Source organism: Gobio gobio, assembly GCF_949357685.1.
Source record: "Gobio gobio genome assembly, chromosome: 24".
NCBI lineage: Eukaryota > Metazoa > Chordata > Actinopteri > Cypriniformes > Gobionidae > Gobio > Gobio gobio.
The window spans coordinates 28493464-28519248 of NC_137120.1; the positions used below are offsets into that span (position 1 = coordinate 28493464).

At 37.2% G+C, this 25785-nt stretch overlaps 1 protein-coding gene across 2 annotated transcripts in view; it reads right to left on the bottom strand.

Moving 5' to 3' along the window:
* Positions 1–23964, bottom strand: part of ccdc50a (coiled-coil domain containing 50a) — a 47633-nt gene extending 23669 nt beyond the window's left edge. For both annotated transcript variants that reach the window (XM_079808519.1, XM_079808520.1), the window contains exons 1-2: positions 23664–23964; positions 7187–7249 (exon numbers count right to left, since the gene is read on the bottom strand). In XM_079808519.1, coding sequence (XP_079664645.1) covers positions 7187–7249; positions 23664–23712 — 112 coding nt within the window. In that variant the 5' untranslated portion in view covers positions 23713–23964. The remainder of the gene's footprint in view (positions 1–7186; positions 7250–23663) is intronic.
* Positions 23965–25785: the final 1821 nt, after the last annotated feature.

Genomic DNA, 25785 nt, shown 5'->3' on the forward strand with positions numbered 1-25785 from the left:
GACCGTAGTTTCCTCAAACAGTACAATCTCTGTTGCCCTCTCTTACACAGTGCTTTAGTATTTGGTGAAAAACTCAACTTATTATCTAAAATGGTATCCAAGTACTAGGGCACCATATATTTTGCAATATACAATATACATATCAAAGGTTTATGAATTGATATGCAGATAAAATTATTCTTTATTAACAACAGTAGATAATGTTCAAAAAAGTATAGGGAAAATGTAAATATTCTGCTCTTATTAAATATAGGTTAACAACATTGTTCTTTTATAGTCTCACACTGAACTGACCAACAGCTTCAGTGATTATTAAAGGAATTTTTATAATTTTTTTTTTTAAATTACTATTTCTTCCACAATACAATACCCCTTTAACCTTTAAAATTTACAAATCAAAACATTAAAAATTTAAATTGGATAATATTTAGAGCTTTGAAGTGCCGGAAAAAGTGTGAAGCACTTGAAAACCCTTAAAGGGCTGGAATTTCAATCTCAAAATGTTGTACTAACCCTTAGATGAATAATGACAACAACATTAAATCCACGTGGTGTTACTACAGTAAATCATGGTGAATGTTGGTGATTTGTCACTGAAACCCCTGATCTTCTCTCATGTTGTTTCCACATCAGCTGTGTTTGATCTGATATCTGTGGTTTATAACAGAATTCTGCGTTGAACGCTTCCACTAGATCTCGCAGTAGTGATGTTATTTATACTGTGGTGAATTCAAACTCTTTCTAACTGGATCTCCCAGCGCTGTGTAGTAACTAGAGATGCTCCGATCAGCATTTTTGGGGCAGATCATTGATTACCGATCACCAAGATCATGATCTGCCGATTGCCGATCACTGAATGGCAGGGGAATGGGAATCTTTTATCTATAATCTTGCAGAGTTTGCACCATTTGTAGAAATGAAACTAACTCTAAATTAAAGGGTTAGTTCACCCAAAAATGAAAATTCTGTCATTAATTACTCACCCTCATGTCGTTCGACACCCGTAAGACCTCCGTTCATCTTCGGAACACAAATGAAGATATTTTTGTTGAAAGCTGATGGCTGAGAAAGGCTTCAGATAGGCCTCCATTGGCATTCAGTACATTTACACTCCCAAGACCCATAAAAGGCACTTAAAACGTCATTACAAAGTCCATCTCACCACAGTGACTCTACAATAATTTCACGATGCGACGACAATAGTTTTTGTGCGAAAAAAAAAATCAAAATAACACCTTTATCCAACTTGTTCTTGTCTTCCGTGTGTGCCTCCACGACGCATGCGCGAGAATATGACGCAGATCCGGCGTTCGGACACATGACCCAGAAGCGATTTGTTTACAAGCAGAGGAAGACGCGCGTGTCTAAGCTGTTGAATTCTACATTGATCGTGCTTTAGGTCTCGGCGTAGTTCTCAAAATGGGGTTAAAGTGTGCATTTCATGGATTCCCGAACCCCGGCGCTACGTCATATTCTCGCGCATGCGTCGTGGAGGCACACACGGAAGACAAGAACAAGTTGGATAAAGGTGTTATTTTGAATTTTTTTTGCGCACAAAAAAATAGTCGTCGCATCGTACAATTATTGTAGAGTCACTGTGGTGAGATGGACTTTGTAACGACGTTTTAAGTGCCTTTTATGGGTCTTGGGAGTGTAAATGTACTGAATGCCAATGGAGGCCTATCTGAAGCCTTTCTCAGCCATCAGCTTTCAACAAAAATATCTTCATTTGTGTTCCGAATATGAACGGAGGTCTTGCGGGTTTCGAACGACATGAGGGTGAGTAATTAATGACAAAATTTTCATTTTTGGGTGAACTAACCCTTTAACTGTATTGAGAAAAAAAACTGTAGAAATAGGCTAGAGTCAAGATCTTGAAGAACCACCAAGTGTTTATTTTAGAAAATGAGATAACTTAAAGGTGAACTATGTAGGATTTTAGCAGTAAAACATCCAGAAATCACTAGGCCAGTGTTATATATTTTGTTCAGTTGAGTACTTAGAATATCCCAAATGTTTTCAACTATTTGTAAATCGTGAGAAAATTGCTATTTTAACCAAGGAGCCGGGACGTGTGAGCTATGTGTGTGAGTGAGTCGCCTGTCGATTGAGTCATATCTGCGTCACCCTCGGTCTCCGGTTTTATTCAGTGAAACACTTTACTCTCACTGCATTGTGAACAAGTGTCATAGCAGCCGCTGAGCGAACGTCATAACTTCCTTTTCAACACACTCAGATATATCTAATACGATAAACAGAGTTGCGTTACTTCACACTCAGCACTGGAGAAGAGGAAGTGCCGCCGGCAACTCTTCAATCGCTCCTGCGGCCTTGCTCAGCTCCACAACACTCGGTCCTGCTCTGCTTCACTACAGTAATGTTAATAATCGCATCCATGAACATGATTTCTGCCCGAGTCCTATCCTGACTGTTTTCCACCGGCTGTGAGGTGAAGACCACATGTCCCGAGATTCTGCGCTCAAACGTGGCGTCATCAAACTACGCCTTTGTTTTGAACAGGCGACCTCTAGTGGACGGAAAAGTTACATAGTGTAGCTTTAAGGCTACTGTAGGCCATCTTTCCCAAATAAGGCAGAGTAACATAAAATGATTCCAAACAAAGAGGGGTTAGGCAGACCAACACACATCAGATCAGCTTAATGGGATGTAGCCTCTCAAAACACTGATTACATTTAATAATTGGCAGCTATTTGTAAAACTTACACCAAAACTGGCTACTGCCACAAAGGACAAAACTATGGCAAGTTTTTATTTTTCTGTTATTAAGGGTGCTCCGATCAGGATTTTTGGAGCCGATCACAGGAAGCAGTATCTGCAGATACGATCACCGATACCAATCTATTTGAAGCCTTCTTTTTATCATGTAGAATTATTTATAGGGAATTTTACAGACATTCATTCAGGGCCTAAATTTTATTTCTGACAATGGGGGAATCCCCCCCAATAGGTGACTCTTGTCATATAAATGTATATAATTATCTCACCTAAATATTTGATCATGCAGTGCATTTTTGTTTTTAAAGACACATTTTCAGGTAGGTCTAACATTAGTATTGAGGTAAGAAATACTAAAGACATTTAATAAGAAATCAAATGTAAATTTATATTGGTCTTCCCTGAATAAATTAAATTAGATTAATCCTTACACTTAAGGTTGCAAAAGTTAGTCATTTAAGAGCAGTGTCATAAAGGTTCATCAAACAACACAAGACAAAGAGAAACTCAGAGACAGCAGCAGTTTATTTGACAGCTGTCACTTTAAGAGCGAGCACGGATACGGTTACATGCAGTTGCACAAACGTTCACTCGCGAGTCACGACGGGGTTTACGTGCATACTCATCAAGACGGTAATTTAGTACATACATTTGTGTGTATCTGACCATTTCAGTGCAATTTGTACTCGCAAGCTTTTTGTGAGATGGCCTGTGTGTGTGTGTGTGTGCGCGCTCTCAGTCTGGAGAGCGCGCGAGTGCTGAGCGGTTTGAACACTGGCAAGACTTAAAAATAAATGCAAATGATAAACTTTAGTGACGATGCGACACGGTCTCGATTTTGCAAGTGGCACGTCCTGTGTCAACCGTGCAGCTCGATTTTAGTGCAGACGCGATGCGCTGATGTGAAGCCATTTGAGCATTATGAAAGGGAGAGAGAGAGAGCGCGCGCATGCGGTGATTCACTCGCGCTGTTTGTGAACTTGCGTCTCACAGAAAATTTTCAAATGACTGCGTAAGTTATTTCATATTGAAATATGAATTGTACCTCACCTTCAGCATTATAATTATTTTACCCGCGCCGGAAAGAGAATGAGACGGTGTCGCTGCATGTCAAGCCCTAGCTTTCACGGCAGGCACAGGTTTTTATGTGTCGTCAGCATGCGATCGGTTCATGAGATCGGCCTATTTAGAGACCGCCGATCAATCATCCCAAAGCGATTATCTGCCGATAGAGATCGGTTGCCGATCAAACGGAGCACCCCTAGTAGTAACGGTGTCACGAGATCGGCCCGTGTGTGAGCTGAGCTCCCGCTGCTCTGTCTATTACTGCTACGAGCTGAGAAACGTCCGTGCAGCTCAAACGAGTAACGTTAGCGCGGTTCCGTTCAGACTTCAAACACACTTTGCAGCGGGGTATTGTTTGTTCTGCGACTGACGCTGAAAACCCGAACCAATTACGAATGACACTGTATGTTGTAAGATGACACTGTCCGTGTTGTTCGTGTATCTCTGGCAAACGTGCTGAGCCCATTCAGAACTACAGGAGGCCAGAGGCGCACGTCGGCGGATGTTAAAAAGAAAACCGATTTTCATTCAAACAAATCGACGTAAACTACACATTCGAGTTAATCGATAAAATCGATTTATCGCCCAGCCCTACCAAGTACTTATACAGCTCAACACTCTCGACACTCATACCTTTTATAGATGTTTGTTTGTACGGAGAAGATTGCTTCCTCTAGCTGAAATCAATAGTCATCTCTTTAGTTTTAAGAACATTTCATTTAAAAAAAAAAAGCATCCTGACACCAGGTAACAAAATCATCAACTACAGGACCATGCGTTGAGTCCCCCTCACTCAATAAGCTAATAATTACAGAATCATCTGCAAATTATGATATGTCTATTTTCAAATTTACTTGTACAGTCATTTGTATATAAAATAAATAATAACGGAGGTGACCCGGTAGATGATGCCAACCAATTCGAAACACTGTCATTTACTTTGACCCTCTGTGTTCTCTGCACCAAGAAATCTAAAATCCATCCCACCATACTAAAATCCAAACTAAATTCATTAATAAGTTTCTTAACTAAGATATGTGGCTGAATGGTGTTAAAAGCAGATGAATAATCAATAAAAAGTAATTTTGCAAATGTTCTTGGCTTGTCTAAATGCCGAAGTACTAAGTGTAGAAGGGTGGCTACTGCATCCTGTACACCACAGTTATCTCTATATGCAAATTGAAAAGGGTCTAAAGAGCACTGGGTTCTTTGCATAATTTCTTTCTTTACCAGTTTTTTCAAAGCATTTCATAATTAGAGATGTGAGCGCCACCCGTCTAAAATCCTCAACTGACTGTGTGTGGCGTTTTTTTGGTCCCGGTATTACTGTAGACTGCTTCCACAGTGCAGGTATTCTCTATTGTTTAAGGGTCAGAGCAAAAATTTCATAAAAAATTGGTCCTAACTGCTCAGCGCATTTCTTAAATAATCAGCCTCCTATTCTATCAGGCCCAGGTGCCTTCCAAATTTTACAATGTTTAAAAAAATGTAAATCACATCTCCCATGTTAAAAAAGTCACAATCATGCTCACCTTTTACTCTTCATTCACCTTTCAACTGCTCAATTTCATGTACAAAATCATAGGTATCAAATCTTGAATAGTAATTATTAAAATTCTGAGCCAGAACTGCATCTGAACTGAAATCCAGACAATTTTTTTTTATTTCGCTTGCTACTATCCTGACCTGTTATTAAATACACCCCCTCCCAAACAGACACACCCTAGATGGCCTTTTTCTGGCCCTCAGTTTTGACTCAAAATCTTCCTTATAGACTGCTTTGTCCCTCTTAATTCAATATTTAATTTCTCTTCTCAATCTATAATTCTCATTCACATTTCCCTCTTTAAAGGCCCTATTTCTTTTTGTAAGAAGAACAAATGTTAAATGTGTCATCAGGAAAAAGTTCTAAAACTTCAGGGAGCTTATTACATTTATTTTCCATTATTTGTTCATTTGTAGCTTGTTGTTGTTTAAATGTACTTCTTTAAGGTTTACAAAATGTTTACAGAATGCTGCTGGATGATCCATGCACTTTTTATGTTGTTGTTATTATTCTTAATGTTAATGTTGTTAATATTAACAGTTCTTCCAATTAAAGATATGGTAAAAGAATTTAAAGGGAGTCTTTGTCAGAGGCCTTTTTATTCTTAATTTTGACCTAAATTTCAATTTTTACACTAGACACATATATCGGTTCAAAATATCGGTTCTCGGTCTACTCGGTCTGTAATAATCGGTATCGATCCTGAAAACCGCATATCGGTCGACCCCTATTCAAGCAAAACGTTAGTCGGTGGAGGGAAACTCCTCATACCCCTTCGTTCGAAGTGTGGTCCTGAAAAATCTTCATTTGAAGGGCTATCTGGCCCTTCCCCTTACCCCTACCACTCCAGCCAAAAGAGAATCGAGACACCCCTACCCCTTCACGTGAACGCGCAAAACGAAGGGGTAGGGGAAAGGAAAGGACTAAGGGGTAGAAATGGGACTGGGCCTTAATATATCAGCTAAATAATCTTAATCTTATCGGGCCGATAACGATAACAGTAAAACATTTACATATAGTCAGCCGATACCGATATGCTGGCCGATATATCGCATATTCCTAAATAGTATATAAATAATACTAAAATAAGTGCTCTACTGAAGAGAAAATAGTGGCATGGTCGGTTAAGGGCCTTCTTATGGGTTCATTTATTGTATTAATGCAGCTTATCACATTTTTTTGATCGCACAAAAATATGAATTTGCCAGACTTTTTATTAATTACATTTCACAAGAGAACTTGTGTTTGTAGCACCTGCCCACATATCAAATCTAAAAGAGGGAGTTTTTAGATCTTTCCAAAAGCATACAGTTGAAAGAATGCAATGTCTCTTCAGGAAACCGACACAGCCTTTTTTTTGCGGTTTCAAACTTTCTACAAATTGTTTTTGTATGACACACAGATACTGACTCTTCCTGGAAGAGGAAGTTCCTTTTGATTTGAGTGTCCTCGCAATGGTACAGCCATTCACAAAAACACAAATGCTTTGTCTTACAGCCATCCACATTTTGTCTAGGTCCTTCTGAGAAAGCGAGTGATTTTCAGTTGCCATCCGACATGTACGGCATCTTTCACAGCATCAAAACACACATGATAGATGTGATCTGTGGTGATGGTGTAAAACCTCACATCGCAGCAAAAGAGGAAGATGGCAAGTTAGAACTTTTCGTTCTTCTGTTATTAATATTGAACGCTCTCAAAAGGACGGGGAAAACCGTAAAGGCTTTTAATGACTCATTTAGTGTCAACAAACAGCTTCAGGATTACAGGTCATAAACCTTCCATGCAATAACTTTCTTTCAAGTTAAAAAAAAAAGTACAGGCTATAAAAGGACTTACTTTCTTGTTCCTGAAGGTTGTGGGCCAGACAATGGTCTTCTAGCACGGCAAAGTCCCGGCACACTGCAGACGGACAAAAAGAGATAGAAATCTGATTATTTACTTTTAGCAAAGAGTTACGTCACATTTTCATCCCGTGCAGCCAGGAAGTCCACAATGCAACCTCAGGATAAACAGCATCTCACACATTGTTATGGCATTTATCTGAATGTACAACAAAGCATTTAGAGTGAGTATTGGATTTACACTATCGTTCAAAAGTTTAGGGTCACTGAGGTTGTATTAATGTTACAAGATTTCAATTAGAGATGCACGATACTCAGTTGCTCTGCCGATACTGATAACCGATTATTCAGATTGATATCTGCCGAGACTGATAGTTATATTTTATTAACCTCTCCTAACTAATGCTGTAAACTATACAGGGAACCCTCTCATTTGGTGCATTACTATAATATTAATATTTGGTGCATATTGCACATGACAGATTGGCTCTGCACATCTTGCACTTAACTTCTTAACCCGCACCGGTTCGTGGACGGGGGGGTTGACGGAAGTGGGGGGGTGTGTACTTTTATCTACTTTTGTTTTATACAAAATATTCAATCAACTATCACAAACTATGCATCATTTGAAAGCTAAAACACTCAAGATTCATGTTCTGAACTTGTTTTTGCAATAAATACACCAGAGAGGAAAGGGTTAAATGAAACACTAAAGGACCGGCCATGTAAACATTAGAAAAATATCAGCGTTACTCATCTTTCATCTCCTGTCGTTCAGATCAGATCGGACGAATCCAATTAACACCCGCATACATCTCTGTGTAAGAGTCCATTCTTCAAAATGCATCCCACTTTTTAATCCAAAACAACGAAAAAATAGGGAAAAAACTAAAAATCCTCCGTTGTTTGCAAGAGAGTTTTGAGTTAGCGTGATCAATCATGTCCATTTTCAATGAAATATCGATTCTATTCCGTGTCTGGCAAACTCCCCCTGCTAGAATAGCTTCTCCCACGTATTTTAAACCCTCCCCCGTCTCTCTCCTTCAATCAGAGACTCTTCTGGGATGCATCATATAGAGGAAGTGCCTTACAGGCTTGGTGAGCTGTCAATCATTGCGCCCATGGTTTTCGTTGGATAAAGGCACTCGGTGCCCAGCCAATGCCTTTTCAACAAAGGTTTGATTGATGGACTTAGTAACCAATCAAAAGGCATTATCTTGCGCAGTTTGCGTAAGTAGGCTTTGGTGAATACTGTTTGCGCGCTGGCTGCACGTTCTCCATGGCGCAACTGCAGTGGAGCGCGCTGTCTCTCACTGACACTTATTATCAGCTAAATGAGTTTTTTACACTTTGTAATCTCTGTAAATAGTTGCTTTAGTTTTTCAGTAACTATTTATCCATTATAATTAGTAGTATATTGCAGTTTATTGCAGATTTATTTGAATGAAAAACTACTCTTTACAATAGCAAATGTTCTGAAATAAATGGCCTTTTTGAAATGACGCCTAGACTTTTCTTGACATAAAAGCTCACAGAAGCTACATTACTGAGAGAATCATCCTCATATTTGAATCATGACATGATTAGACATTCAGTTTTATATTTAAGTTATTTTCAGGCTCTTAACATTAAATTATAATATTTTTTTCCCTAATTGAAAACAAAAAACAAAAAACGTGAGTCACTTACATGTATATTTACATGTATATTACTCTGTTCCCATATTACTTTGAGTTATTATGACTCTTGGGTAGCAATATTTCAAGTGTCTAGTTTAAAATAAGACCAGGTTTATGAATATAGACCATAGGGTTTAAGAGCTGCAGACATTTTCATTTGGGTATATCGTTTTCAAAAAATTCCACAAAAATGGGGCGCTTGTTAAGAGGTTAATTTAATTTTTCCTGATCAAAGTGAAAATAGCCTGAAAATAGCAAATCTAAAAAGAATATAACCGTCTCAAATAACCCAGAGTCGATAATGTCTGGCATTGCATGTGAGCTGAAACTGAAGAGAATGAACCACCATGGTAACGGCAGCGCTTTACTAGCTAGTTATTAAACTCAACCAAACGTGTCCATATGAGATTAAAGATATAGACAACATAAAAGTAATCTTATGTGTTAATGGGGGTGTTAATATGCAAATGACACATTTCTGAGCGTGACTTAAAGAGAATGACACATTTAATATTTTAAAAATGATTTTATTTACAACACGGAAACGCCTGGAACTCAAGGAAGTGTTGTGACGCATGACACAAAAAATAATTGATAAAAAATAAAAACAAGACTACCAGTAGGGGAGTAACGGTACACAAAACTGACGGTTCATACCTCGGTTTTGAAATCACGGTTCGGTACGAGTTCGGTAGAGCAGTTTTACAAAATTGCTTTTTATTTATTTTTTATATTTAACAGTGGTTTACTGAAGAAGAAGAAAAGTGTCTGTCCTTGAATGAATACAATTCTAAAAGTTTATTGAAGATATTTCTGTAAATTATATAGGGAGCCCTTACTTGCACATTAATATTAAAAGGTTAACAAAATAGAGCCCAAACTATTAGCCTAAATTCAGTTGCTATTTATTTTTAGGTATAATAATCAACACTCAAATAACACATTGTATGCAAACATGTAAACTTCACATAAGGCAGTTTTTGCATTAACTTCTAAATCTAATTATAAAATAGTTTTTTTTCTCCAATTCGTTGTTGAAATATAATAATTTATACATAATATATTTTCATGACAGGTTTATTTAACATGCACGAAACAATCAAGACATCACTAACAGGTTAAGTAGAATATAATTAATATGCTAATATAGAGCATATATTTAGTGAAAGAGTTGATTTCTCTAGTGAATAAAATTCTGTGGACACTGAATGACTGCCTGAGGTAAATATGATGCTAACGTTACATGACATTTTTTAGTTTATAAGCAGTTATATTGACGTCTTTCCGCCGTTGAAACACTGATTTAGCGATTACACCACATATATATACACATGACAGTACGTTGTAATGTATCCTTAGCATACCTTCAGATGGTAATTCATGTGTATTCTTTAGTAAGAAATGATCGATCGCCTTCACTGAAGATCGCGTTCACGTGCGGCCGCTTGAACTGTGATCAGTGACCAGTCACGCCACATAGAGCGTCAAAACGGCATTTCTCATTTGAATTTCGAGATAAAATGGACTAAATACTTAATATGTTTGTGTGGGAACTCGGATTGAAGTGTGTTCCGCGCTTAAAACAAGCCGACTGTTAACTGGTAAAGATTGCACCCAGAAACCGTTCGGTAACGTTACACGCATGCACAGAACCTACCCCCCAAAACAAAAACTCTCCGGTTCTACGCGATTCACGTAAATGACCCAATTGACCAAGAAAATGGCGATAGTCGCCGAAAAGCGACAAGTTTGCAGGTGTGAATAACCAATCAGAAAAATAGACAAATATTTTTTTTTAAAGTCAGGGCGATCATCGTTTTCATGATCGATCATCGCTGTCATGTTTGAGTACTCGATTACTGTTGCCCATCCCTAACAACAGTAAAGCTGAAACAGAAAAACCACTCACAGTTCAGATACTCTTAAATACTGAAAGCACTCTTTGTTCATTGCTTGTAATGCTTTTTTGTTCCTCTTTATTATTGACTAGCTTTTGTGTTTTGCAGCTATATTAGTTTATATATTTAACATTATTAACATGCAATTGTTTTAATTAAAAATTTTTAAGTTTTATTAATAAGATTAATCTAAAAGAAAAAAGTTCAAGAATTGTTTTGGAATCGGATCGTGAGGTTCGTGCCTAAAGATTCCCACCATTACTATACAATGATTTAATGTTGAATAATACTGAAGATAAAGAGCTTAAAAATTTATTGCATATTAAATCGCAATCGCAATATTGGTTATAAAAAAATAAAAAATAAAAATCGCAATTAGATTATTTTCCAAAATCATTTAGCCCTACCCGATACCCATCCCTAGTGGTCGACTGATATTGTTTTTTTGATGTCCTTTGCCGATATCTTAAAGGGTTAGTTCACCCAAAAATGAAAATTCTGTCATTAATTACTCACCCTCATGTCGTTCGACACCCGTAAGATCTCCGTCATATTCGGAACACAAATGAAGATATTTTTGTTGAAAGCTGATGGCTGAGAAAGGCTTCAGATAGGCCTCCATTGGCATTCAGTACATTTACACTCCCAAGACCCATAAAAGGCACTTAAAACGTTGTTACAAAGTCCATCTCACCACAGTGACTCTACAATAATTTCACGATGCGACGACAATAGTTTTTGTGCGCAAAAAAATCTAAATAACACCTTTATCCAACTTGTTCTTGTCTTCCGTGTGCGCCTCCACAACGCATGCGCGAGAATATGACGCAGATCCGGCGCTCGGACACATGACCCAGAAACGATTTGTTTACAAGCAGAGGAAGACGCGCGTGTCTAAGCTGTTGAATTCTACATTGATCGTGCTTTAGGTCTCTGCGTAGTTCTCAAAATGGGGTTAAAGTGTGCATTTCATGGATTCCCGAACCCCGGCGCTACGTCATATTCTCGCACATGCGTCGTGGAGGCACACACGGAAGACAAGAACAAGTTGAATAAAGGTGTTATTTCAATTTTTTTTTTGCGCACAATAAATATTGTCGTCGCATTGTAAAATTATTGTAGAGTCACTGTGGTGAGATGGACTTTGTAATGACGTTTTAAGTGCCTTTTATGGGTCTTGGGAGTGTAAATGTACTGAATGCCAATGGAGGCCTATCTGAAGCCTTTCTCAGCCATCAGCTTTCAACAAAAATATCTTCATTTGTGTTCCGAAGATGAACGGAGGTCTTACGGGTGTCGAACGACATGAGGGTGAGTAATTAATGACAGAATTTTCTAACTAATTTAACTAACCCTTTAAGCCCCATTTCCACCGAAATTACCCGGAACAATTTGTGCCAGGAACTTTTTTGAAAAAAAATGCTGCGTGAGCTCAACCAATCAGCATATTCAGCGCCCAAGTCCCAGCCCTGAAAGTTCCTGAACTTTGAAAAAGTATTACCTCGCAAACAGGGACTTTCTGAGGGGGAGATTTTTACCCGGAACTTCATTTAGACCCTGGTTCCTGCGGTCGAAACACACCGAGTACCACCCCAAAGTTCCTAGTTCCTAGTCCTGGGGTGGAAACGGCTTTAGAGAGCATGGTGGGCGATGGCCAATATCTTTTTTATATATATATATATATATATATATATATATATAAGATCGTCCGATGCCGATATAAAAAAAAAAAAAAAGCCATATATCGGGCGATATATATCGGTCATTACAATATAGAATCATTTGGTTTAATATATTAGACAGAAAATCAAAAATTTCTCCCAGTAAAAAAACCTTAAAAACAAACTGAATTTTAAATACATCTATCATGTTTGTGCAAAAAGGGAAATAAAATAAAAGAATTCTGTGGAACGGTCACATTTAAGGGGGGTCTGTGTTAGTCTGACACCGCAAAGCAACCGACATTATAACCTCAGTTATAAATTTATCTTGAGAAACTGAAACCATGTCTTCCACATCCGCCCTTTACCATGCTCTTTTTTGCCTTTTAATGTTTTATACAGGCCTGATTCTGCACCTGGCAGCCTCCCAGCTATTGAGACACGGTTCATAACGCAGGTGGAGAAGCGATGAAATCACATACTTAATTTGTGACTGAAAAAAAAAAACGAACTCCCTCAAGCCTCAGATACATGCTCCGATAACCTGAATCAGATAAAAGCAACTTTTGCATTTCAGTCTGCAAGGAAAACGGCGTTACTGTTTCTGAGAAGTGAGCGTAATTAATATAACCAAACACACGCACCCAGTTTCACACCATAATTAGACTGTGTGCTACAGTTGTGGGTGAATTTAGCGAGAGGTTTAATATTGACGTGAAAAACAATTCACGCCATACTAATTTAGCTAGCGATTTTCATATCAGTCCGTGTTTGTACTCTTAGCTTGGGCGAGACAAGAGGATAAGATTAAGCCACTGCTGCAGATTTGTGATTAAACATGTCGTCCATCTGCCGCTGATTAGCAACTTCAGTGGCATCTTATATAATAAAAAAAAATAAATAAATAAAAAAAATACGCTGTGGAACTGAGACTATAGGATATTTATAGCATTACATGAGGAACCAAGACCAACTTTTACATTTCGCAAAATATCCTTTATACTCTACTGGTTGGTGAAGCACTAAGGCATCTTAATGCACTATAGAATGGCTGAGTAACATTTGATATGAAGGAACCAAGAAAGTCCCTATTGACAACAAGCATCTAGCTGCTGAGTGTGCATCTAATATGGGCTTCCTCTCTACGTGCATGAGACTATTTAAAGGGTTAGCTCACCCAAAAATTCATCATTTACTCACACACAAACCAAATTAAGACATTTTAATGAAATCTGAGAGATTTCTGCTCCTCCATTGACAGTCCACGCAACTGACAATTTGACGCTTCAAAATGTTCATAAAGAGATTGTAAAGCTAATCCATAATCAATCAGTTTAGATTACATTTTCTGAAGAGACTCGTTCACTTTATCTAATCACGATGAGGTTTTTATTCACATTTAAACATTCATCAACTCATACATCAGTTGTGGAAAATGGAAGCTCAGGCATGTTCGCTTGACATGCGAGAACCAATGAGGTTCATTCTTGTGTTACGCATATTTGAGCTTCCTCGAGAACCAATGAGGTTCATTTTCATGTTACGCAGCACGTTTAAGCTTAAGCAAGAACCAATGAGGTTCATTCTCGTGTTACACAGCGCGTTTGAGCTTCAACAAGAACCGATGAGGAGTGTTGCGCAGAACGTTTGAACTAATGAGGTTCATGCTTGTGTTTTGCAGCACGTTTGAGCTTCCACTAGGAACAATGCGGTTTGTTCTTGTGCGTCAAGCAGGTTTGGTTGAGCTTCTGTTTATGTTTGCTGATCAATGTTTAAATGTGAATAATAGGGCTGGGTAAAAAATATTGATTTCTCGATTTTAATCGATTCTCACTTTTACCAAACAGTATCGATTCTTAAATCCCAAGAATCGATTAGTCATCCTGTTTTCAGTTAATGAATTAAATAAACATTGTAGCGCACCTCCCAATCCAATAAATCGCTATAATCTTTGTGCTTTATCACTATTGATATAAAACAAAGTCTCAGATTTCAAATTACGTCTATTTTTTTACAAAATTCAAAAGCATAAATACCGCTTTGGCGCGAGATCGCTCTGGAAAAGAACCGGCAGCACGGAGCGCACATGAACGGATCTTCTCTTCCGCCTTAATACCAGTTACAGCGTGAAGTAAAATTGAAAATCATCATCTGAAAGTGTCTTAAAAGATACAGGATAACTTACTGAAATCTGTATCATGTCACATGGAATAGCTTAAGTTTCAACCGCAGAAAGACGTCAGTAAAATGGCTAATATGTAAACAATGTCATGTAACGTCACATTTACCCCAGAAAAAACATATCCAGTGTCCATAAACTCGTTAGTAAGCTTTAATCAGCCAGAAAAAATAACTCTAGAGAGGAGCATTTTGATAATTATATGCACCACATTACATATTTATTGTCATTTTTAATGTTCTTCAATTGAATGCATGTATGTAGCCCATGAATAAATCTGGCAGGTTTTTATGACAGCCAAATGTTTATATTTCAAAAAACTAATTGGAGTATAAATATGATTATGTAATTGTAAAGTTAATATTATAACTATTATTATTTTATAAAAAAAAAACATAATTTAGTGTCATTTAAGTGTTTGTATACAAATCAGTTAATTTTGTACCTTCACTATTAGTAGGCTAATGTAGTACCAACTAGGGTTGGGCATCGTTTTGATTTGAACGATTCTGATTCCGATTCCGATTCTTAGTTTCGATTACGGTTCTTTTCGATTCTCGATTCCGATTCTTTGAGGGGTGGAGTCACAACATGTCACAGGCTCATTTCACAGAGGAAAATTGTATTTTGATTCAATAATGAGTTTTAGTTTTGGGACTTTCTCCGCTGGCATTTTCACTTGCTTTGCTGCAAAGGTGAATGGAGTTTCACACCGAGTCCCGGTTTAACAATAGCATTAACAGCAGTCATATTAGGACTGCTACTAGCGTGGGCAATTTGTGTATAGCTACATTTATCTACGAGGCGGAAAAATAATTTCAGTAATGTTGTTGTTCACCACAATTCGCAATTGGTCAAGGGCTTTGTTATTACACTACAATCAGTTACCTGATTATGACAAGGTGGGATAATGTTAGTTCACCCTGAAATGAAAATAAAGCCATCTTTTACTCACCCAGCTGTTGTTCAAATGCGCGTGTTCCTGTGTGTGCGCACTCCAAGCCGCAGTAGCCTCGTGCAATATATATCGCGTTTTTTTCTATTGAGCTTGATTTCTCAAAATGGTGCGTGTGTGTGTGTGTGCTTATCCTGGGTGCAATGACAACAGTGCGAGTTATTATAGTAGGCATGAGCGCCGGCGGCTGCTGACGGCTCATAGTGCACACAGAGGAGCGCGCTCAGAATAACGGCCAAGCTCAGTGTTTTGACTGAATAATACGGTTTCTTTCTCGCAAAACCTTATAGTGTGCCCCCTGAACACTTTCCATATGGCGCGCGTCTCCCTGTATCGTTGCGTGATAGGCTACATTTGTTTATTTTTTGTAATGTTTTAGCTGATCGCCATTCACTGCCATAATAGGAAGGAGCGCGTGCAGGAACAGTATTTTAAATGTCATAGGACATAGGGCACTGGGACAACATCAGGGTAAGTAAAAGAAGGCTTTATTTTCATTTCAGGGTGAACTATCCCTTTAATAACGTTGGTTAGCGCAGGGTTGCCTGAGGAGGACAGTCCTGCGCAGCATTTCAAACACGCTACACTCGTTAATTTATACACCACGTATTTGTAGTGCATCCTCCCGCGCAAGAAATAAGTTTGTCATATGTGTTGCACTGTGCCGACCCAGGCTTTTTTTTTTTTTAAGTGAAATAAAGCCACACTTTTGAGCGCCGCTTACCGTGCTCCATGGCTGCAACAGAACAAACGTGTGCGGCAAGCACTTCCGAAAACTTGCACGTTTGGAACCGATGATCGGAATCGAAAACAAAATTTCTAAACGATTCCAATTGCATCGTTATTTTTAAAACGGTTCCAAGTTGGAACTGGTTCTCGATGCCCAACCCTAGTACCAACTGACTCCCATAGTTTACAACATAGTTCAGAGATTTTTTTTCCTTGAGAAAATTGGCCATGTATTGTACCGGATATACATATCTAAAGTAATCGATATAGAAATGAATTGAATCGAAAGTTTGTGAATCGAAATCGAATTGTGAAATTTGTGTCAATACCCAGCCCTACTGAATAAAAACCTAAATTCAATGTTCATCATATAAAGTGATCGAGTCTCTTCAGAAAATGAACTAAACCGCTCAATTCATATGGAATAGTTTTACGATTTCTTTATGAACATTTTAAAGCGTCAAAGTGGTAGTTGCATGGACTGGACTGTAAATGGAGGGACAGAAATCTCTTCTGTTAATTTAAATAAATAAAAAAATAATCTTAATTTGTGTTTCGAGGATGAACGAAAGTCTTATGGGTTTGGAATGTCATGAGGGTGAGTGATAGGGATGCACCGATATGAACATTTTGGCCGATACCGATAACCGATAATTCTTTATATTTGAAAGCCGATAACCGATATATTGGCCGATAAATCTAAATACAAATTTTAATAGACTTTGAGATCCTGATTACAAAAACAAAAGGCTCACCATTAAAAGCCATGTCCCAAACACTTCAACATAAATTAAACCTATACAGTACAGTAGCCTATTTGAACCAGTGTAAGATTCCTTACCTTTTCAAATTAATTTTACACTCCGATGGCCAACTTACTTTTAACACTTTACAATAAGGTTTAATTTTTGTTAGCATTATTTAACCAACAATGAATGAACAATACTTCAACAGGATTTATTCATCTTAGTGCATGTTAATCTCAACATTTTTAGATCCAAAGTTGTGTCTGTTAACATTAGGTAATGCACTGTGAATGGACTGTTAATAAACACAAACATTTTATTACTAACATCAACAAAGGTTATTGTTCTCTGTTGGTTCATGTTAGTTAATGCATTAACAAATGCAATCTTATTTGTAAAATGTTACCAAAAATTCTATTGCCTAAAAAAATAAAAAGAATATACCTAAATAATGCAAACAAGTTATTGAACAGCATTGCTTAGGCTGCATTATAAAGAATCAGAATGCAAGTGTCGTGCATGAAATAGCCTCCGCACGGACAATAAGGAAATGGTTTTAATCAAACCGTATTGTTGATGGAAATGATACGAGAATAGGCATGTGCCGGTATCAAATTTTCATGTTGCGATTAATTGCTGAAGCTTTTATCACGGTATATGGTATTATCACGATATTGAAATAAGTTGCAAAAAAAGTGTTGTCATACTATAACAGGTTAAATCACTTTCTTATAACAAAAGAACCAAACATTTAAATACAATAAAGCAATACACAAAAATGTATAAAGTAAACAAATATTAAAAACAGATTAAAGTGCAAAAGAATTATAAAGAACAAAAGGTATGCTGAAATGTACATTTACCTAAGATTAATACATGCTTTAGAAGTATTTTTCATTGTCAGTTTGTTAATGAAGGAACTAATGTTAAATACTTGAGCCTTGTAAAGTGTGTGATTGAACAACAGTCAGAACATATTCAAACAATATCTAGGGCATGTAATTTAGTCCAGATTAAAATATAAAATGCAAGTTTGAAAATGAATAGTCTTAAGTCTTTACGTATTATGTATTAGGTTATGTGATTACTGGGGAAACGGCTGCATTTCTGCTGTTCCGTCAGCGCCCTCTGCTGTCGAAGAATGAATGTGCACTTCAGCGCATCTCATTCCGCCATGTGCTCGGCTCATGCACGGTCTATTTACATCAGTGCGCGTTCCTCTTTGACGTGTTTTTCATTTTAAACGGTTGATGGGTAAAGTATTCTTAAAATTCATTCTAAAAATCTGAATAATTCGTAATAAATAATTATTCACGGTATTTTGAAGTGCCCACGATTACAATATTGTGCATGTTCATTATTGCGGTATATAGTATTACCGTTTACCGGCACATGTCTATACGAGAACGATAATACAGGGTTTTTCCTACATTGAAAATTTTTTGGCGGCCGCCAAAACAAATTTTTGTCCCGCCAAAGCTTTATTTGATGAGTTATTGTGATTTATGAATGATGTAGAATAGATGCTGCGCTTGTGTTAACTGAGTGACAGAGAGAACGATCAGAGCTCCTCCCCCGCTCGCACGCTCTCTGTAATCAGTATTCTTAGCTTTCTAATATTTCACATATTACGTTAATCAAAATCAAAAGGTCGGAAGACCGAATCCATGTTGCACGTGGCGCTATCAGACGATGTTTTCCTTTAAATTACCGCTGGGTGTGAAATGCGCTCAAAAAACATTGACTGATTCTCTGACCAGCTGACATAAAGCATACTTTCTATAAACGGGAAACAAATCCTATCTGGTTATGAAGTGTTTTCTGTGTGTTGACAAATCTTTCGCGATGTTCTTACAGACGGGATTCGCACACAAAGCGTCTGCTTATGTCCGATTCGCGACCTATATGACTCCTTTGAACCGAATCATTTTAACGACTGGTTAGAACAACTGATCTGTCCAACACTGAACTAACGAATCAGTTTAATCATTTACTCAGAACATCTGAAATGGGAACACACGTGTGCTTACACAATTTAGCAAGAGTGGGTGTAAGAGTTAGTTTTAATTATCCACAGTCTTTCAGCTTATTTATGTTCATAATGTGTAGTAAAATAAATAGCCTATAAATCACTTAGTTTAGACTTGAGTGAGGTGAACCCAGAACAAAGTTGTTGTTAGCTAGCTGATAATTTTATGAAATTGTATATGGCAGAAAATTAGGCTATTTGTTCATTTTTAAATACTACTTTTTAATATTGATATGATTATATACCAAAACAATTATCAGTAAATAGTGTAAAAATGAGGAACAAAAACAAACATCAAGGTATCCCACATGAAAAAATACTATAGTATATTATAGTAAAATTACTATAGTGTTTTTGAACCATAGTATAGTAAAGATACTACAGTAAATTGTAATATATTGTAGTATATTATAGTATTTACTACACTTTGTTTATTTACTGTAGTATATTTACTATAGTACAGTTCAAAAACACTATAGTATTTACTAGAGTAATTTTACTATAATATACTATATTATTTTTTCATGTGGGATCAAAATAAGATAAGCAAAAGTTACAAACTTTCTTTGAATTTATTTAAAATGTATTGACAGTATTGCTTTTTTCTTAAAGGTAATTACTTATCCTCATGTCGTTCGACACCCGTAAGACCTCCGTTCATCTTCGGAACACAAATGAAGATATTTTAGTTGAAATCCGATCGCTCAGAAAGGCCTCCATTGGCACAATGCACTTTACACTCTCAAGACCCATAAAAGGTACTAAAGACGTTGTTACAAAGTCCATCTCACTACAGTGGTTCTACAATAACTTTATAAAGTGACGAGAATAGTTTTTGTGCGCAAAAAAACCCTAAATATCGACTTATATCACGATGACCGATTTGAAAACAAGGCATCATGAAGCTTCGAAGCGTTATGAATCAGTGAGTCGATTCAGCGGTTTGAATCGCCAAAGTCACGTGACTTCAGCAGTTTGACACGCGATCCGAATCATGATTCGACTCGCTGATTCATAATGCTTTGAAGCTTCATGATGCATTATTTTGAAATCAGTCATCATGATATAAGTCGTTATTTAGGTTTTTTTTGCGCACAAAAACTAATTCTCGTCGCTTTATAAAGTTATTGTAGAACCACTGTAGTGAGATGGACTTTGTAACAACGTCTTTAGTACCTTTTATGGGTCTTGAGAGTGTACCGTGCACTGTGCCAATGGAGGCCTTTCTGAGCGATCGGATTTCAACTAAAATATCGTCATTTGTGTTCCGAAGATGAACGGAGGTCTTACGGGTGTCGAACGACATGAGGGTAAGTAATTAATGACAGAATTTTCATTTTTGGGTGAACTAACCCTTTAACTCAACCAAAAGCATCCTGTATGTGATTTTATACACAGAATAATAAATATAATATTACAACTTACAATGGCACAAAAGGCTGTGAATGCACAAGCGAACTTGTGCTTGTCTTGAAGGTGTAACTCCGTGGGCGCGCTCTTCCCTCAACAAACGCGCTGAAACACAACGTTCTTTTACAGCCGTATTCTCATTCTCATTTTATGTAGATTATTTGTTAGACTTGCTGCACATTACTGTATTTTCCTTTTCGAAGTGATTCCAATCATATTTAGAGCAATTCAAAACCCATCATGGTGGACAGCGCGTCTGTCTCAGCTGAAGGAAATAAAACTGGAAACCCTGCACTGGAATCTTTTTTGGGTTATATGGCAGTTGCGTGGCTTACTGTTATGAGAACTGGAATAGTTGATGCAGTTAAATACTACTGGGTAAACCATAGGCCTATACGGGACATGTTGATTAATTAGACAATTTTTGGACAATGAGATAAACTAAGATAAAAATATTTTTGCTTTCAATGTTTTTATTGAATGTCTGAATTGATAAATTTACATACATTTTATAAGTATGTGGTTTTGTAAAATTAGTTTCTTATGCTCCCCAAGGCTGCATTTATTTGATTAAAAAGACAGTAAAAATAGTAATATTGTGAAATATTATTACAATTTAAAAGAACCGTTTTCTATTTTCATACATTTTAAAATGTAATTTATTCTCGCGATGTCAAAACTGAATTTTCAGTATCATTACTCCAGTCTTCAGTGTCACATGATCCTTCAGAAATCATTCTAATATAATTTGCTGCTCAAGAATAATTTCTTATTATAATCAATGTTGAAAACTTAATTGATTATTATAAAATTATGATAAATATCTTTACCGTCACCTTTTACCAATTTATCACATCTTTGCTGATAAAAAGTAGCCTACTAATTTCTTTCCTCCCAAAATGTTAATCTTACTAAAAACCTACTTTCCTCGTCAAAATATTAAACTGTGTGTAGTTTAATAAATGTGTGAGGATGTGACGCCTTACTAAAGAATGCAATAAACACAGCCTAAAGCGACACAAACAGTATGACTATGACATCAATTAAAATGTCTAATAAATAAAGAATGATGATACTCAAGGCACTACTAAACACCACCCGAGCAGCGACTGGCAAGCAACATCTACACAAGGAAAAGCTGAAAGCTCTCCAAAGCAAACACGAAATCGCATCCCAAGAGATCTTAGCTAGGCAGCAAAACCAGCACAATTTTTAAGCCTGCAAGTTTTCCAGGCAAACATCCTCCACATTGCCTCCAAGAGCAAAGAGCAGCTGCAACACAAAATGCTGAACGCACCAAACAACTGAAAACAGAAAGCCACAAGGACATTCTTCAAGGAAAAACAAACAGAAACCCGTGAGTGAGAAATGTGGTACACTTTTGGATAAACGTTTATGTAGCTTGAGCGGTACCAATTAATATAACAATGTGATATTCTAAATTTGAACACATAATATAATAGAATAAATGGAAATGAGAAAAACACATTTTCACTAGTCTTTCAGGCCTGTATATCTAGGTTCTAGTTGTATAAATAGGCTCAATGATTCACAAAGCTTACACATCGTGACCAACGAATTTCATACATATGCAAAGAGTCTAACGGCCACTTTCCATGAATATGGGACACTTTGGTGTCTTATGGCTTTTTTAAGCATTTGAGGCCCAACGTCATGTTTGTTGTGTTGAACTATTATCCATCATAAAATGAATCAAGCAGAAAGAGTAGTTCGTTTTAAACACATCAAACGCCTTACAATTGTGAATTTAGACCTAAAATGGTCTTGGACTGTATTTAACAGTTAAAAATATGTATTTAAATTAAATTAATAACTAGAAACCAACATGTGGTCCTTAATTAACTAAATTGATTTCAGCTTCACACCAATAACTCAATCTGAACGAAAAGAAGTTTATTTTAAACACATCAAATGTCTTAAAATGGTGAATTTGGCATGTCCCACTTCATATGTATGTACCTCATGCTACGTTCTAATGATACGTCGAGACAGTTACCCTTTTTCCGTAAATTGAATACGGAAGGCGGTCTGCCGGAAGCTAGATATTTTACTTTATAAAGTTTTAAATATGGATATTTTTCTTACAAAAAAGCACCCCTTTGCTTCAGAAGGCTTTATTAACCACCCCAAAGCCGTGTGGAGTACGTTTATGATGGATGTGCTTTTTTTGAACTTCAAACTCAATGGACCCCGTCACTGCCATTATAAAGCTTGGAAGCATCAGGATATTTAATATAACTCCGACTGTGTTCATCAGAAAGAAGAAAGTCATATACACCTAGGATGCCTTGAGGGGGGAGTAAATCATGGGGTAATTTTCATTTTAAAGTGAACTACTCCTTCAACCATCGACTGTATTTCAGGTAAAATCATTTTTTTATAGGATATAAATAACTACAAGGTTTAGAAACCAACATTCTGTCCCCAATTACTATAATTGCTTGTTTCACTTTCAGACCAATAACTGAATCATACCTCAGATAATAAACTATCAAGCACAGGATTTGGGGGCAGAAATGACAAGGTCTGTAAATACGACCACAATAATCCTCTTTGAGCATCAAATTAGGTTAAAATTAGTGGGTTAAAATCCTGCAAAGCTAGCGTTTCCCTTAATAACATGATCAGCCATCAACAGCTTGTGTTGCACCACAGTCATCTTCAGTATGCAGAAGATTTCATGCTGAATCTGCTCCAATCTGTCAACACATGTGCCAGCATTCACACTAACGTTACACCAACTAAAGCTAACGTTAGTCATTCCACGCCATCTAGTATATGACATTTGAGACAAAACAGGCTAGAAATTAATCGCTTTCTCTGTCTATACTATATGTTTTAATAACAGGGTTAGGGTTCAATGGCTCTGTTTACGGACATATTTCCGTAACGTTACATCTTAAAAAATGACCAATGTACTGACAGGCATAAACAGTTTACCTTCATAATTCAACATAATGTAACCATGTCTAACATTTTGGTCGGTTTTAAATAATCTGACAGCAATCAACGGCTATCTGAATGAAGCTCGCGCTCGTCTCGTGCGTTTTAATGCGTTTCTCTCTGCGTGAGACAAGCGCGTGCCATTTGCCTGTTTATTTTAACGCAGAAACACACAATGCCTCGCGCATCATCATCATCACCACCTTCTTCATCGTCACTCACCCTCTTTTACGCCAGGCAGGTTGTTCTGATCAATACTAAAATCAGCCATGTCGTCAGCGCTTAATGTTTCTCTGGGGTTTCTGAAGGTTATTGTTTGACAGACTGATGGCGGTTTCCGTCAGATAAATAAATCCCGATCGATGTCTTCGGTAATGTGTCGCTCTGATTGGTTTCTGTCGCCAGCCCGAGGTTTCTGTCCGTCCCTCCCTCTGTACCCACAGCAATATTGTGTGAGCTCACACGCACACACACGAAACACCAAGGGAAAGCTGTGTGTTTGCTACGGATCGCAGGGCGGGACATGCCACGCAAGCACGCGCTCACATTCTGGCACGCAGAGAAGCGCGCGCACGCGAGCAAACAAACGTAACACACCCACTAAACCTGCGCAGTGCGCGAATTCTTTCAGTTCTCATGTCAGAACTAACTGAAATTTTTGTGAAAAAGTTTTTTTTTTACTCAGTTATGATCGGTATTTTAAGTTTAATAAATGTCCCCTTTCAAGATTTTTCAACTATAGAAATATTATGAGTAATATACCAATATCAACATTTTGTACAAAAATATTTTTATTCATATATATATATATATATATATATATATATATATATATATATATATATATATATATATATATATATATATATATATATATATATATATATATATATATATATATATATATAATCGCATCCAAAATAAAAGTTTGTGTTCGTTTACATATGTGTGTGTGTACTGTGTATAATTATTATGTATATATAAATACACACACATACATGTATATATTTAAGAAATATTTGCATGTATATATTGTAGGCCTATATATAATTTATCTTGTATATAAAGAATTTTTTTTTATAAGAAATATAAAAATTTTCTTAAATATATACATGTATGTGTGTGTATTTATATATACATAATAATTATACACAACACACACACACACACACACACACACACACACACACACACACACACACACACACACACACACACACACACACACACACACACACACACACACACACACACACACACACACACACACACACACACACACACACACTGTTTTTTAAACTCAGTTATGGTCTGTATAAATGTCACATTTCAAGATTTCTCAACTATAAAAACATATGTATGAGTAATACAGACAACATATCAGCATTTTGTACACACACACACATTATAATATATATATATATATATATAATTTCATAATACACTCACCTAAAAGATTATTAGGAACACCTGTTCAATTTCTCATTAATGCAATTATCTAATCAACCAATCATATGGCAGTTGCTTCAATGCATTTAGGGGTGTGGTCCTGGTCAAGACAATCTCCTGAACTCCAAACTGAATGTCAGAATGGGAAAGAAAGGTGGTTTAAGCAATTTTGAGCGTGGCATGGTTGTTGGTGCCAGACGGGCCGGTCTGAGTATTTCACAATCTGCTCAGTTACTGGGATTTTCACGCACAACCATTTCTAGGGTTTACAAAGAATGGTGTGAAAAGGGAAAAACATCCAGTATGCGGCAGTCCTGTGGGCGAAAATGCCTTGTTGATGCTAGAGGTCAGAGGAGAATGGGCCGACTGATTCAAGCTGATAGAAGAGCAACTTTGACTGAAATAACCACTCGTTACAACCGAGGTATGCAGCAAAGCATTTGTGAAGCCACAACACGAACAACCTTGAGGCGGATGGGCTACAACAGCAGAAGACCCCACCGGGTACCACTCATCTCCACTACAAATAGGAAAAAGAGGCTACAATTTGCACGAGCTCACCAAAATTGGACAGTTGAAGACTGGAAAAATGTTGCCTGGTCTGATGAGTCTCGATTTCTGTTGAGACATTCAGATGGTAGAGTCAGAATTTGGCGAAAACAGAATGAGAACATGGATCCATCATGCCTAGTTACCACTGTGCAGGCTGGTGGTGGTGGTGTAATGGTGTGGGGGATGTTTTCTTGGCACACTTTAGGCCCCTTAGAGCCAATTGGGCAATGTTTAAATGCCAAGGCCTACCTGAGCATTGTTTCTGACCATGTCCATCCCTTTATGACCACCATGGCATGTACCCATCCTCTGATGGCTACTTCCAGCAGGATAATGCACCATG